At 45.7% G+C, this 16,179-nt stretch overlaps 1 protein-coding gene across 1 annotated transcript; it reads right to left on the bottom strand.

The window, feature by feature from the left end:
• Positions 1–766: 766 nt before the first annotated feature.
• On the bottom strand, positions 767–14,774 carry LOC306830855 (solute carrier family 12 member 2). The gene is made up of 26 exons (XM_079354565.1): positions 13,923–14,774; positions 11,892–12,014; positions 11,729–11,804; positions 11,547–11,642; positions 11,283–11,422; positions 11,076–11,186; positions 10,825–10,933; positions 10,587–10,714; positions 10,153–10,237; positions 9,442–9,590; positions 7,014–7,121; positions 6,745–6,868; positions 6,549–6,650; positions 6,312–6,467; positions 5,773–5,872; positions 4,934–5,045; positions 4,706–4,846; positions 4,249–4,355; positions 4,091–4,170; positions 3,838–3,978; positions 3,552–3,665; positions 2,506–2,617; positions 2,315–2,401; positions 2,030–2,165; positions 1,471–1,538; positions 767–1,317 (listed from the first exon to the last, which is right to left on the bottom strand). The coding sequence occupies exons 1-26, from the start codon at positions 14,367–14,369 to the stop codon at positions 1,182–1,184; spliced, it is 3,288 nt and encodes a 1,095-aa protein (XP_079210691.1). The 5' UTR covers positions 14,370–14,774; the 3' UTR covers positions 767–1,181.
• Between the last annotated feature and the right edge of the window lie 1,405 nt (positions 14,775–16,179).

Raw genomic sequence — 16,179 nt, 5'->3', positions numbered from 1 at the left:
GGATGATGTATAGATGGATGATGTAAAGATGGATGATGTAAAGAAGGATGATGTAAAGAAGGCTGGAGGATGTAAAGATGGAGGATGTAAAGATGGATGATGTAAAGATGGATGATGTAAAGATGGATGGATGATGTAAAGATGGATGGATGATGTAAAGAACGCTGGATGATGTAAAGATGGATGGATGATGTAAAGATGGATGGATGATGTAAAGATGGATGGATGATGTAAAGATGGATGATGGAAAGATGGATGATGTAAAGATGGATGATGTAAAGAAGGATGATGTAAAGAAGGCTGGAGGATGTAAAGATGGAGGATGTAAAGATGGATGATGTAAAGATGGATGATGTAAAGATGGATGGATGATGTAAAGATGGATGATGGAAAGATGGATGATGTAAAGAAGGATGATGTAAAGATGGATGATGTAAAGATGGATGATGGAAAGATGGATGATGTAAAGATGGATGATGGAAAGATGGATGATGTAAAGATGGATGGATGATGTAAAGATGGATGGATGATGTAAAGAACGCTGGATGATGTAAAGATGGATGGATGATGGAAAGATGGATGATGGAAAGATGGATGATGTAAAGAAGGATGATGTAAAGATGGATGATGTAAAGATGGATGATGGAAAGATGGATGATGTAAAGAAGGATGATGTAAAGATGGATGATGTAAAGATGGATTTGCTTTACTTCTGTCTCCTAGAGAAACTTAAATGATCCTCTGAACATTTCAAAAAGAAAAACAGACTGGACAGAAACACTCGCTTTAGTTAATATTTTAATAAATACTGTACAAAATAATGTTACATGAAATCCTTAAATACCTTTTCCTTGGAACCCAAAAGAAATAAAAAATAAAGTTTCTTCATGGACACTGTCAAACATTCTGTAATTATGAGTTTAACATCATTATCATTATTAATCATTAATACGTTGACTTTTACTCCTGTTACTCTCTCTCACATAAAGACCAGTCCCTTACTGTCAAAGACAAAAAGGAAGTTAACGTGTTAACCAAACATTTACTCAAACGTTAGACAGCCGGAGACGTTCAGATCTGAGACACACAACTTTAATTACATTTCTGTTCCTGCACAGCTGAAACATATCGATTTGGACATTGACTGTGTGTTTGTGTGTGTGTGTGAATGTGCGAGTGTGTTAGGAGTAGAAGGTCAGGACGCTCTGGTGGTTCCCTCGGACCAGCAGCAGAGGGGGGAGGTCTTTGGAGAGAGTTTCCAGCCAGCACATATAGAGGGCGCTGGACACTGTGCCCTTCCTGGCCAGAGGCATGCTCCTGCAGCGAGAGAGAGAGAGAGAGAGAGAGAGAGTCAGGCAGATGTCATAAATGATGTTTCACTCTGCTTGAATGCAGGACTGACAGTTATTTCAGAGTGTGGTATGCATCGTAGCATGTTAATAAAAATGAAGGTGGATTTCGAGCTCTTACATGACGATGAGCTTGGCCATGCTCGAGTGCTCCTTCAGCAGCTCGTTCAGGCGGATCTGTCGGTTTGTCTGAAGGACACAAAGCATGAAGAACGTGTTCGTTATGTTTCCACCAGTTTATCTCAATTGATTCACCAAAATATCCAAATCTCCAGCACGTAACAAAGTCAGAAGAGTTCCTTCATTTCACAGCTGGAACTGGACGCGTCTTGTCGTGGTCTTGTTAGTCGTTGCCGTGGAAACACCAGATGTAACGTTGATACATCACATACATGGATACATTAGCTCGTCTGTAAACATGTTCTCTTCCTCGGGTCGGTTTCACCCGCTCGTCAAGACTAAGGTCAACGCAGGGTTTGTTTTTATCCTGGGTGGGGGATGGAATCACTCCCATGATTCACCGCCAGCCTCGACGTCATCTTTTGTCGTTGTTTTGATTGAGAGCCCCCTGGTGGTGCGATGTACGTACTGCGTGTTTAAGGTTTCTGGGTTACACAGATCGTGTGTGTGTGTGTGTGCGTGCGTGCGTGCGTGCGTGCGAGCGTGCGTGCGTGCGAGACCTTGGCCCTGTAGAGCTCCAGCTCGTTGTCAGTGATCCTCCACGGCTCCTGAGCCTTCAGCCTCTCTGCCGCCTCCTGCTCCATGTCGTCCTCCTTCAGCCTGTACGGCTCGATCAGCTCCTTAAACGTCAGCTTGCTGTCCAGAAAACACACAAGCATCATTTGATAACGGCGCTGGTTCAAGCTTTAAAATCTCCATCTGTCGTTTTTTTGTTTTGTTTTAAAGGTTATACTTGAATAAAGTTATTCAGGCTTTGTTCTGTAAAAAAGCAGCGGAGGTCGTACTTGTGTTTCTTGGGTTTGGTGTTGATGTCTCCGAGGACGTGGATGTCAGAGAAGTCGATCCTGAACCTGCTGAGCAGCGTGGCCATCCTGACAGGACACACACACACACACACACACACACACACACACGTACATCATAATCAGTAGTAAGGGTTGTTTTTGTTTAATGGGTCATAGCTTATAAGACTTACGCTCGGCGGTCGTGGTCGATGCGGTTGATCTTCCCTCCGATGAAGACGCGGATCCTGCAGTCGCCCCATTTGCTTCTGTTGGTCAGCAGGAAGGGAATGAGCAGAGTCAGACCTGCAAGAACAGAAACAAACTGATGACAGTCACTCTATTTCTTTAGATATCTGTGTTTGCTCTGATTGAACATCAAGCTGTGTTATCTATTTAGCCTGCCCTCTTTCAGTCATCTCCAACAGGAAGAGCTGCTCCGGATATTCTACAAATAATATCTGCCTTGATCCTGAAACGACCAATCAGAGAGCTGCTCTCCTCCTGTGTGATCATGAAGGAAACCTGCTGTGTTGAAGCTTCTCTGACAACAATGCAGCAGCCAGTATGTCCTCCTTCTAACTTTAGATTCTGCTCCTGAATGCTCGGGATCTGATTGGACCAGAGAAGGTAGGCGGGGCTTTGAAGGCCGTTTTGGACGCCCCTGGGTTTGCCAGATATGAGAGCAGTTATCAGGTGAACAGGTGTTGCAGCGATGGAAGCGGGCAGTGGAACTGCTTCAGATAGAAGTGATTGTACCCGAGCTAAAAAGCCTCTGCATGTTTCTAATAAGCTCCAGCAGCAGAAAGCTGCTCAAACTAGGATCAATGTTGGAGATGAAACATGGAGAGAGGTTAGAACGCAGAAAGCTTTACAGAGCCATGCAGAGCTGGCTAAACACTGAAGCTACAGTGTCCACCACATGCAGAGCTGGCTAAACACTGAAGCTACAGTGTCCACCACATGCAGAGCTGGCTAAACACTGAAGCTACAGTGTCCACCACATGCAGAGCTGGCTAAACACTGAAGCTACAGTGTCCACCACATGCAGAGCTGGCTAAACACTGAAGCTACAGTGTCCACCACATGCTGACCTGTGTGAGAGGAGGGGGGGAGACAGTTCCCTGTGATGATTAGAGTTTAGACTGCAGTACTCATTTGAAACACTAGGGGGTGGAGCTACAGACTGTTCCTTTAACACTTGCCTCTGTTCCACTTTGTGTGTGACACAGAAACTGACCTCCGTCATCAAACAGCCACCAGACGTCGATGGTTCCTTTGCCCTGTTTTTTCTTGAACTGCTGACTCGTCTCCAGCAGACGCTGGTCGGTCAGGCTCAGAGGAATCTTTGTTTCTGGACGGAGGACGTTACAGAAGAAGAAAGACACATGGTCAGGTAAAAGGTTGACTTTGTCTTATAATGTTGGATCCATCTCTTACAGGAGAAAGAAGTTCAAAGGAAGGGGTTTGAAAAGTGGCTCCTTCAAAAGAAAACAAAGAGTTTGATGTTCAGATGAGATGATTACCTTTCAGGATGAGCGGGCTGCTCTGGTTGCTGGTGGTCTTTGAAGGACAGGTGTCAGAGTCCGAGTCTTTGGTCACAGTCACAGTAACCTCCGCCTCCTTACTGCCAGCTGGAGGTTTCTCATTTGAAGACATCAACTCATCTTCAGGAGCAAGAACAGGGAGAAGGACACAGTCCATGAAGTCGCTCACACACACACACACACACACACACACACACACACAGATGGATAAACAGAGAACCAGAGAGCGCACCTTGTCCCTGGATGTGAGAGATGTCGAGTCCGTCCTGCAGCCTGAGAATCACCACGCCGTACTGCAGGTCGAAGGCGTCGCTGTAACGCAGGACAGATTGTGACATCTGTAGTGAAGTCGATGCATGACGTGAACTTCAATGAATGCTTCTTGCTTACTGTATCGTGTGGACGTAAATCTCTAAGTCTCTCATGTCTCCTTCGCTCCAGTTGTTCTTGTAGCCCATGACCAGCGTGTTGGGCTTCAGACGACCCAGTCCCACAGCCTGCGGATCAGAGACAGCAGCCAGTGATTGGGACGCTAAAGACTGCGCCGCTAGCATCCTGATAAGGCTGCGAAAGTATGACCACATCACATTCAACCTCCACTGACTTCCTGTTTACCACCGCATTGAATCTAAACATTGAATCTAGCTTTGCGTTTCCTCTTCCTCTGTTCTTTCACACTCGGGTCCTTTAATGCTTTGGTATTTATGATTTGTTGACTTCTTGACTCTGTGGCACTTTCAGATTAGTTTTAAATGAAAAAAATGTTTTTTTAGTATTCTTATGAAGGTCTGGTTCGTTCTCTTGTCTTAGGATATGTGGAGTTTCCCTTCATGTGAGGTGTTCATACCTGCATGAGGAACTGCGCCCCGTGCCTCAGACTGTCCGTGTACACCGGAGTGTAAAAGGCTTTGATCCGTTTTTTATTCAGCCAGCGCTGACAGCGAGCGTGATCCTGAGACAGCTCCTTAAAGTTCGGCCGACGGGTCAACTGAAAGAGTGGAGAGATGGGAGTGAAGACGGGAGGAGATCCAACAGGAAGTGTCAGAGAGGTAAAGAAGTGTTTGTCTGTACGTACAGTCTTGACGTGAGCGCAGACCATGAGGCCCACGTTCTTTGTGAAAGAATGAACGAGCTGAACCAGAGCAGGACGGGAGTTTGGATAACCCACCATCACCAAACACTGCGGCCTGAAAACAAGGAACTTACTTACTTAGACATCCGCTTCAAAAGGCTTTAAGATTATTCTCAGTTTTGTCATTAGACGTTCGTCTAACGCTAACATGTGTCTCTAGTCTGTCTCCAAACCCCCCCAAGGATGTCAAAAGTCCATCCTCTCCGTCTCCTGCCTGCTCCACTTTTCAGAAAATGTGTGCTCAACCAGGCAGTTCGGAGATGTTCCCTTCATGACATCACAAAGGGCAGTAGCCCCTCCCCTTCATGACATCACAAAGGGTAGTAGCCCCTCCCCCAGGTGGGTGACCCTCCCACAGCTAGGTGTTTGTTCTGCCCTCTGAGTCTGCCTTCTCACCGTAAACAATAGGACATGGAGCCAGAAAGCAGCGAGTACACCCAAGCCCTTCCAGAGAGGGGGCGTGGTCAGACACAGCTCATTTACATATTTAAAGCTACAGACACAGAAACAGCCTGTTCTGAGCAGGGCTGAAATAGAGGGGTTTATAGACATGATCAAATACAGGATCAGAGTGGATTTACAACAACACACTTCACACACATGATGAAGAGGAGCGAGGACACTGATTTCACCTGAAGAGGAGGAGATCATGTGACCTTTAAGTAATCTGAGCTGGTTTTTTAAATCTTTCATTGTGCGTTGATGGCCATGCTGTTCCACCTCTACTCCCTGTCTCATCTGAACCCAGTGTTGAAGAACTTATCTAACCCTGTGGATCAGACCTGAAGTTTTTAACGTGGTCCTCGACACCGGTGAGGTTCTGACAGTGAGTCAGAGCCTGGTTGTAGATCAGAGCCTGAGTGGATGAGCCCCAGTTCACATCTACAGGAAACAGAACAAACACACACACACACACACACAGCAGGATGAGTTTCGGCATGAACAGAATCCTTACTTGAGGTTGTAAAACCCCAAGAATCAATGAACTGATGTTTGGTGTGCAAAGTGATAACCAAGGAGGCCTCACTCTGTTACAGGTCTGTCTGATGGGAATAATTGGGCATCATTTTCCTCTAAAATATATATTTTTTTCATGCAGCGGTGAGAGTACTCGTGACCTCACGTTATCATCCAAAAACATGATTCTCATGAACAGATTTGTAAGAGCTCTAGATCAGCAGCAACATTTAGTTCAAAGTACAAAGTGAAGAATAAAGCTCAAATCCCGTACTTCTCTAAAGTTCAGCGGACCTCTAGTGGTTATTCGAGGAACTGCATTTTGCAGTCAGAAATATCTAATGTGACGTTGTTCTGTTCCTACCGGGTTTCTTGTAGCTCACGTAGATGTAGAGAGCGAGGACGATGAGCAGCGTGACTAGAGCCGCCCACCAGTTGATGACAAACATCACCACCACGCACAGGATCGCCCCCGCCAGAGACACCCACATGTTGTAGTACTTGAAGCTGGGACGCCACCCTGTGGTCAGAGACGCAACGAATCAGACATTATTGACAACAGAGCAAATTAGATCTAACGCTCTTCAACAAAAGAGTCTACCTGGAGAGTTGGCCAAGGAGGAGTGGAAGACGGAGAAGTTAATGAGCGCGTACGAGGCGAGGAAGAAGTTGGAGATGATCGGAGCGATGATGTTCAACTCGGCTGTCGGAACAAAACAAAAAAAGGATCGACGTGTAACAAAAGCAAATCCGACATTCTCATTCACGAATCAAGCTTGAGTCGTTCAGAAACCTACCGATGAGGATGAAGGCGAGTCCGATGAAGAAGGTCAGGACGTAACCACGGAGAGGCTCGTTGTTCTTCCCGTAACCTTTTGCAAACACGCCCAGTCCTGGATAGATGTTGTCTTTGCACAGAGCCTAAAATCACAGCAGCATCATCTGTCACTCAATTCTTTAAGAAATAACAAAACAATTATTAACAGAGTTAAAGCTGAGTATGTTACAAACAAAGTGGCGGTAATACAAGTTATCGATGATGCAAAACACTTTGATGGTTTTTGACCTGGAAGACTTTCGGCGCGCTGACCAGCGAGGCCAACGCCGAGGACAGAGTGGCTGAAAAAATCCCAGCAGAGATCAGAGGACCGAAGCCGGACACCAGACTCATCACCTAAAAACACACACACACACACAAACACACACACACACACACACACACACACACAAAATGACCAATAAAAATACACCCCAGTTACAAAATAGGCGTCATTAAAGCAGACTTGAAAAACGGATGGAAACATCCTGATGAAGTTTACTGAGGGAATAAATCACATTAGAAGAAGGATCATTTTCCCGCCTTGATAAAAAGTTTGATGTCTATTTTTAACCAGTAGATCGCCCCCTGCTGGCCCCTGTTTGCATTGGCTTCACTTTAAGCTGCGTCCACTTCTCATAAACGGTCTATGATGAAGTTCTCCTCTGATTCAATTACTTAAATGTTTGTTCAGAACAGCAGAGGCTCAATATGCTGCCATGAACGATTATCAGGAGCAATGTTCATCGTGTGCCTCACATGGACGTGTTATGTTTCTTTTAGGGGTAAAACTTTAACGTGTTAATTACGATTAATTAATTACAAGAAAATAACACGGTATTTTCTTTTGATGCATTTAATCACAGTTTGCCTCATAAACAGCGCAGAACTGTTTGTCATTGCTACGCGCTAGCTTTGTGCTAGCTTATCGCTAGCTTCGTGCTAGCTTTTCGCTAGCTTATAGCTAGCTTCGTGCTAAATTTTCGCTAGCTTATCGCTAGGTTTGTTTGTGCTAGTTTTTCGCTAGCTTCGTTCATGCTAGCTTTTCGCTACTTAAACAAGAAGTACAAGAACAAGAAGTACAAACGAGAAGCATTTGCAGCCTAAACTCGACCAGTGACTGTCTTCAGGACCAACATTAGTAATTCAACGTCTGATAAACTTACAAATATACTCACTAAAGTGATTGATCTGCACTGTAGATCACTATTAGTGGTAGAAGATAAGGGGTTAGAAAATGTGCTAAAGCTAGCAGCTTTATAAAATTGAGAAGCAAGTAACATTGGATGCATTGTATTGATTCATCCACCAAAATCCATTTAGATTGAGAAGTGTTGCTTTTTAGGGCAAAGCTCTGAGTTAATTAGTTAAAATGTTTTAATCAAGTCCCAGCCCTAGTTTTTTTTGCTTAATGTCATAATCTCTCGCAGTTTTCCTCGAAGGTTTGAAAAGTGGTGACGTCAGACGTTGGTTTCACTCAACCTTCTGAGCGTAAAGACGAGACGTCTGTGCAGACGGGAGAACAGCTGGACACACGTCCTCTTGTTCCTGAACGAGCGCCGTCATCTCATCACAAAGTGTTTTTATAAGCGACTGAAGCGAAGGACACGCGACGGCTTACTTCCTGAGCGAGTTGCAGTGTCGACCAACGCTGTGTGACGTCTAAACACACACACACACACACACACACACACACACACACAGAGCTGTTAATTTCATCCAATCACGACCTCTTCTCTGTGGGACAGATGTTGCGATGCACATTTTACACAGAACAACTTAGAAACAAAACAAAGTGAGTGTTTCTGTCTGCGGCCGAGAGCGTGGACAATGTCAGCGATATCAGTGTCAGCGAGCCGTGTGTGTGTGTGTGTGTGTGTGTGTGCGTGTGTGTGTGTGTGACGGAGCTGTTCCCAAACATCGTGCAGCAGTGATAATAGTGACTGTTGTTTGGAGTCACAAGGTTTTCTCTGGCTGGAGACGGAGCTGAATGAGAGCATTGACAACATCCACCTACACACATGCGCACACACACACACACACACACACACACACACACACACACACACACACACACACTCTATGTACACATACAGGATCAGAACAATAGTCTATCATGATCCATGTTCGTGTTTGACAGGTATTTCTTCATCCACAGTGTGTAAATGCTCGGGCTGTAAATCTGCGATATAAAATCAGAACTACAAATGAGTTGAAGTTATTTGTTCTTTCAGAGAGAGAGGTTTTCTTCTAATCACAGTGATGACGTCTCGTGTGCTCCTCAGTCTGAGCAACGAGACAAGACCGAGTAAAAAAGCTTTCTGAGACCACACTTCAGGAAGTGGTTTCCAAACCAGTCTTGAGACCAAGACAGATTTAATCTGTGATGTGTCTCTCAAGTGTCTCCAGTCAAACTGCTGGTTTGACCGACGCCTGCTTCAGACAAGACTTCTTTAAAAAACCCCTGTCGTGTTTTTGACTTCAGAGGAAGCGACGACAGATTGTGACTAAAAAAAAAAAAAAGTCCTCACAGGGCCGTTTGTGTCACGACGTGTCCTCAAGACAACTCCGACAAATAAATCTAAGAAATTCAGTCTGATGAACTTGAACTTGAGTCCAGATTGTAGCTCCTGTGTGTGTGTGTGTGTGTGTGTGTGTGTGTGTGTGTGTGGGGTACCTGGAAGTCGTTCATCAGGCCGTACTGACAGCCTCCCTCCTTGCAGATGGAGAAGTCGTAGCCCAGCGTGCAGGCGGCGTCGGTACAGTTGACCGTGTCGCTCACCGTGTCGTTGTGGTCACCGGTGGCGTCCCTGACGATGCAGGAGCCTCCAGGTGGACAAAAACAACACACACTTTGACTCATCAAAGCTAAACTCACCTTGTAGTGTTTCTGTTTCCTCTTTATATTTTCACTCTTCAGTTTAGTGAAGTTATAATATCAGAAACTCAGAACGTGTGAACAGAACAATAACTTTAACATCAGGAAACACACTGAGAGGGTCAGCAGCGATGTCGCCCTCTCAGTCAGACACAAACAAAAAGATTATTTGTCTAAATCTGTTTGAAAGAAATTATAAATTGGCCAAATCTGGCAGCAACTTCTTTTTTTATATGAATAACTCTGAAACACAAAAGTCATCAGAACTGAGACTCAAAGATTACACAGAAACAGTAAAACAGACACAAAGTCTCCAAACACGTCCCTCCTGTATACTGATCAGACCTCGATCGATCAGTGATGGATGTGAAACTAATAACTGTAGGAAATATTTGAGCTTATGTAGAACACAACAAAAAAAAAATTCATATTCCAGATGTTTTAGTGTAACTTGTAGATATTATACCTTTAAAAGTAGATAAGTATTGAACGTGTTCGGCGTGATGTTACCTGCAGAGATGGCCACAGCCACGTATGTGATTCCCGTGATGAGGATGGCCAGCAGCGTTCCTTTAGGGATCGCTGACTGCGGATCCTGAAGAAGACGAAGACGTCACAGATTTAAATTCTGCTCAGCTCACAGAGACGTTCAGCCCGAAGCGAGTCAAAGAGTTAGAACCAAACTGTGATCGTAGTGTCACTCGACTCGTTTCAGAGACCAACCAGGATAGAGTTACCTCAACGATGCAGCACGGCGTTCATTTCAAGTGTGCTTCCTCTATAATGTGTCTGAATGCTTAACAAAGGCAGTTAACAAATCTTTGAGCCAGCGTGTGAACCGCTCAGATCATCAGATAAATCAGAAACACAGAGCGAGGTATCATCTGCATATGATGGATCAGAAATGATGCGTCTATCCTCATTGGTCCTGATGTCAGACTCACAGCCAGGTCTCCAGAGATGTTCGCTCCAGCCAGGATCCCGGTGGCCGCAGGGAAGAAAATGGCGAACACCGAAAAGAAAGTCTCATCTTCTCGGAAGTCTGGACCCAGGTTCTCTAAGAAGATGGCGGCTGGACACGGTAAAACCCAAAACAGTAAAAGCGTGTTTTTAAAAGTTTGTCTTTTATTATTGCAAATGTTTGATCTTAGTTTGCCTCAAACCAAAAAGGTGCAAACTGACTGTTGTAGCCGAAGAATCCTTTCGGCTCCTTGCTTTCCATCGCCATGAAGCTTCCGAAGAAGTAGTTCACGATCGCTCCCAACAGGATCACCAGGAGGACGATCTGAGCCTGATGGACACCGAGAGACAGGAAGTTAAAGAGACAGGGGCGGGGCTTCAATTTTGACTTAAGCTAGCAGAACAGAAGCAACAAGTCGACATCCACGCCAGACGGGGGGGTCTGGCACTGTGTAGTTCTTAGATCACAGTACCTTAGCCTCCCACTCCATCCCAGCTACAGAGATCCCCAGCAGCAGGATGACGGTCAGAGTCCCAACGATGCGAATGTCGTTCAGCTCGTCCGTCATCAGAGCGTCCACATCCTGCGACCAAAACAACAACAAAGACCGTCACCAAAACGTCAAACACTCCAATAAAATCTACGTTTAAAAGGTCGTAACAAAGAAAGTCATCCTCACTCTGAGCATCTCTACCACCGTCTCCGCGAAGCCCACCACGTACATCGCCACGGCCACCGCGTTGGCGAACGCAAAGATGAGACCGATGGAGCCTCCGAACTCGGGCCCCAGACTCCTGGAGATCAGGTAATACGCCCCTCCTGGACAGACGAGGAACACATGCTTACATTTACACAACATGTCGCATGTTCTTCCTCTAAGGACCCCTGAGCGATCAACCTTCGGAATCTAGTCGTATTTGATTTCTTCAAATGGTCGTCTCACCTCCTCGTACGAAGCCATTGGTTGCGATGGCAGAAGTAGACAGACCGGTGATGGTGGTGACCAGCGTGGCCATCAGGATGATGGCAATGGTCAGACCTGTGATTTATCAAACAACGTGAAAAGAAGGAGACACAAGGAAATGAAGGACTCAATGCAACGAGGGGACTTTGGTTTGTACCCACCGATTCCAGCCTGTCCAACGATCCAGGACATCCTGATGAAGAGCATCACGCCCCAGATATTCAGCATGCAACGGATCTGCAACACGCATCAAGTCGCATCATGTGATCAATAAAACTACAAACGGGCTGGAACTGGAACGCACACACATAAAAAAAAACTAACCAAGACTCCTTTGACCCAGCCGAACTTGACCTGTCCTGCTTTCCCCTCCTTTGCTGCCAACGCCGCCGCCTCCTCGGCTGCTGACGGCTCCTCTCCGTTGGCCAGGCCATCCTCAAACGGCTCCTGGCGACCAATCACAGCACAGACGGGGAGAGTCAGAGGAACATCGAGAGAAGTCTAAGTCTAAGTTTCGGCTTATGTTCCATATTAAAAGTAATGCAGGGACACCTAGTGGCTGTGATGATTATGACAGGTAATAAGTCAGGTGTGGAACTAACAGGTGTGTTAATCCAACATCTCAACCTCACTCGGACTTTCTGCAGGAGAAACACCAGGAGGCTGGTGTAAGTGTGAACGCTCTGTATAACATCGTATGTGATGGGTGAGAGTTTGTGCAACAGTCTCTGATTGATTGATTTTTTAAAGGTGACTTTCACCGAGCTGAATAAGTGACTCTTCTTTGCGTCGTTGTGGCGTAGTTGTGTGAAGGAGTACAGAAGCCATTCCAGGAATGTCATAAGGACACATCAGCGCTCATTATTCCGACCACACAGTGATGTTTAATTTATAGTGCAGCAGTCGAGGTCGTGGCCGACTCGTGGGTCGACTCTCTCTGTGGAAAGGTAGTCTCTCTGACTTTGTGCCGTGCTGAAAAAGTCGAACACTAAATACTGCACAGATTTATCCAGAGTGAAGCTCAGCTGCTCGGTCGTCCTCCGTACAGACAGGCCGTGTTTCCACCAGCCAATGAGAGCGGGCTGGGGAATATGGGAACGTCATGGACATGAACGTGAGGTGTATGAAGATCGCTCCAACATGAGGGTGAACCTTGAGTCTGCTCGCTCTGAAGAAGCATGTTGGGATGAGGAGGTTAGCTTGTGCTAGCTCGCTTAAATAAAGGTCATATTCTCAGCTAGCTTGAAGCGTAGGTGCAACCAGTCAACGTACATCAGCCTGCCATCAACCAACCTGCAGCAACTTCAGGTTTCAGTTTCAGAAAAAAAGGCCTCTGGTGGCGATGAGCCGAGGAGGCGGGGCCTGATCTGAACGCTGCATCATCATGCTACCTTTAAGACGCTGCGACGTCACCGTTCATCTGTTACTGTACAATGTACGTCTATGTTTCAGCGACACCTCGTCCTGTAAGAGGAGTGGGAGCCTGCAGGGTCATGAGAGGCTGCATTGTGTGTGTGTGTGTGTGTGTGTGTGTGTGTGTGTTCCAGTCATGCCTTTAGTGATGTCACTGAGCCCACTCAGGGTCTCTCAGATGGGAGTGAATGGAATATTTTCACGAGAAGATTTCTCATACAAACTCCCGTCAGAGGAACACGAGAAGTGTTGGATAAAATCAGTGATCACGGTTTGATCAGTCTGCAGATTCTACGATTATTAAATGAATTTCCCTCGGGATCAATAAAGTATCTATCTATCTATCTCTATCTATCAAATGTCACAAGGAAACTTTTTATGCTGAGCTTTTAAAATCAGGGATAGTTAAAGGAATATGGAATATTTTTCCTTCTACTTGACCCGGCACCTTTTTATTGAAATATTCTCACTATGAAAATGCACAAGGACAAGACTCCATGCATTTCATCTGTCTCTGGTTCCCTGTGATTATAGGAGGTTATAGCAGGTTTTCATTATCTTAGATGTATTTATAGAAGCTAACTCCTGCAGTCCCAGGGTCCTTAAACCAAGACAAAGAAGTTCAGATTTACAGGAAACAACTGGAAATGATTGGCTGCCACAGGACAAGTTGAGTGACGTAAAATGTCCTACATGTCCACTTAGGGCTTCCGTACATTTGAGTTATTTTACTTACATATGAAATAAAAATTCACCAGTAAAAAATAGTTGAGACAAATTTGTAAAGCTGCTCTTTCCCTTGTTATTTTTAATCTTCATAAAGTCAGTGTTTCAGATCTGTTTGTCTCGCGCTCTGATGTTATGACATCATAAAGTTGTGCATGTAAATCCTCAGTGCAGTCATTAAAGTGAGGATGGTGTGAAAGGTGTGTGTGGAGTTACTTTGTCGAGTTCGTCGTGCAGCTCGGACAGAGACGGTCTGCTCAGCTTCTCTCCAAACGGCGCGGCGGTCTGTCGGTAGAAGTCGATGTTTGGCACCGCGTCGATGGTGTTGTGTCCGAAGGTCCTCATGTAGTACGTGTTGGAGTGGGAGTCTGAGATGTGTGTGTGTCCCGTGCCCGTTGAGTGGAGGCTGACCGAGTCGCTCCTCGCCGTGTCTGGCTCTTTGAAGACATCAGGCGGGAGACCGATGTCCATCGCGCTGCCGAGAGCGCCCGGATCCATGAAGCCCACCGACCTGGACCGGGTCTTAGACTCCTCGGGCGGTTTGGATTCGTCGGTGGAGGCCGGCGCAGGAGGTGCCGTAGCCGAGGGTGCGGATGATGCTTCTGTCACCACATCCACCTGGAAGCGTCCGCCACTCCTCAGCGACGGTTTCTGTCCCGACATGATCTTCAGGATAAACTTATCCCCGTCCGAAGAGTCCGTGACGCACCGAGAGACAGACGGGTTACCGTGAGCTGAACACCTGTCCTAAACACCTGCGGGATGTCCATGCAGCAGCGCAGCAGACACGCACAAGCTGGGCTTCAGAGTGAACATCCAAACTGCTGCACTTCTTCCAAACTCTGGAGCTGGATGCGCCAGGACGCACGGATCTGTGCGTAATGTGCGTAAAGGACACCAGCTGTCACCCTTTGACTCTGTCTCTATCTGTCCATCCACGACGAGTCGGCGGTGTGACGTAAACTCAAACGCTTTATTGTCATCCCTCTCGTTCTCTCTCTCTCTCTCTTCCTCTCGCTTCACTCTCGAGACATCCCAGCATGCCGGCAGAGGAGGAGGAAGAAGTAGAAACTGATCGGTGTCCGTTACGCACTAAACTCCCTGAGAGGCGCGCGAGAGGAGGGCGCGCGAGAGGAGGACCGAGAGTTCACCTCTTAAAGTTCAGGAAGTGAAGAAACAAGAGTTTATCACATGAAGAAGAAACACACACACACACTCAGCGCAGCGTGAGTCCCGCACACATTCAAACATTTACACACATTTAACAATGAAGCCCACGTGTGTGTCATGTATGTAAAATGTGGAATGTGTGTGTGTTCGTGTCTGCAACACAACACAAGGACGTTTGTCATCACTGCTGCTGGTGACACACAGACATTCTCACAAAGGCACGGAGGGAGGTGTGTGTGTGTGTGTGTGTGTGTGTGTGTGTGTGTGTGTGTGTGTGTGTGTGTGTGTGTGATGGAGAACAACAGCTGCTTTGATCGTGGAGAGTGCTTGATGCTGAAGCCAAACACTGAACAATAAAACAGGAACACAATGACAGGAACCAGTTGAATCAGTTTCACTTTATTCAACTTTAAAGTTAAAATCACATTTTGTGAGTGAAAAGAAAAACACGTTTTGTTGTGTTGTTCTTTTTCTTTAGGAGATAATGATTCATGAGCTTCTTAATATTCCACCTGAAACAGAAGCTGCTGCAGCCTGCTGCTCCGTGGTTTGTTGGAGTGAGGGAGCAGCAGATCTTCATGCTCGTGTGTTCAGATTTCATAAACTGAGTTGAAGATTCTGTGACGAAGGAAAAACCTTGTTCTGCCTCTAGGTGGCGACAAAGATGATGAATCTGTCTTTTGTGAATATTGGAGACAAGCAGATGTGTCACGTGTGAAAACAAATAGGGCGAAATGTTTCTCAATGATCTCGTTTTATTTAAACTGTACTGTGGTTATGACATCACGATTATGTCTGTAAACATTTAGAGATTGAAGGATGGTTTATTTGAGATGACAGAGCTGGAGATCCAGAGTTCATATATTCATGTTCATGATATAAAATGATCTTTAATGGATAAAAATGAACCTGAAAGAAGAAATCAATAGTCTCATTATAGTTACAGTACAGGCTGCATACTTTAGCTGTACACTCTGCAGAAGTAAAAATAGTAAACAGAAGAAAACAATAATAATAATAACAACAATGGGGGCGGGGCTAGCTGACGTTATTAGAGGCAAATTCTCTATCAAAGTAACTGAGGAATGGTTGCTAAGTCTTTCTGAGTTGGGGTAACACCAACTGTAGCAGTTAGAGGGTGTGCTGTGACGTCAGAGGACTCTCACATGATCAAACGTGATTTTGTGTTGTTTGCAACATCCAGATTCAAGATCAGGAGCAGGCCACGCCCCCCCGATAATCGTCCAGTGTGTAGCCAGTCTGATCCGTCTGTTTTTTTAATTTCATCCTTGTAATATTTATT

This window comes from Symphodus melops, assembly GCF_947650265.1.
Source record: "Symphodus melops genome assembly, chromosome: 1".
Lineage (NCBI taxonomy): Eukaryota > Metazoa > Chordata > Actinopteri > Labriformes > Labridae > Symphodus > Symphodus melops.
The sequence above is the reverse complement of the archived record's forward strand: the minus strand, read 5'-3'. Positions and strand labels throughout refer to the sequence as shown.

Coding starts and splice junctions, on each gene's coding strand:
- LOC306830855 (XM_079354565.1), bottom strand. CDS start 14,369: ATGTCGGGACAGAAACCGTCGCTGAGGAGTGGCGGACGCTTCCAGGTG. Junction 11,187..11,282: donor CGGTGGTAGAGATGCTCAGA/GTGAGGATGACT, acceptor TTTTGGTCGCAG/GATGTGGACGCTCTGATGAC. Junction 10,934..11,075: donor GGATGGAGTGGGAGGCTAAG/GTACTGTGATCT, acceptor GGTGTCCATCAG/GCTCAGATCGTCCTCCTGGT.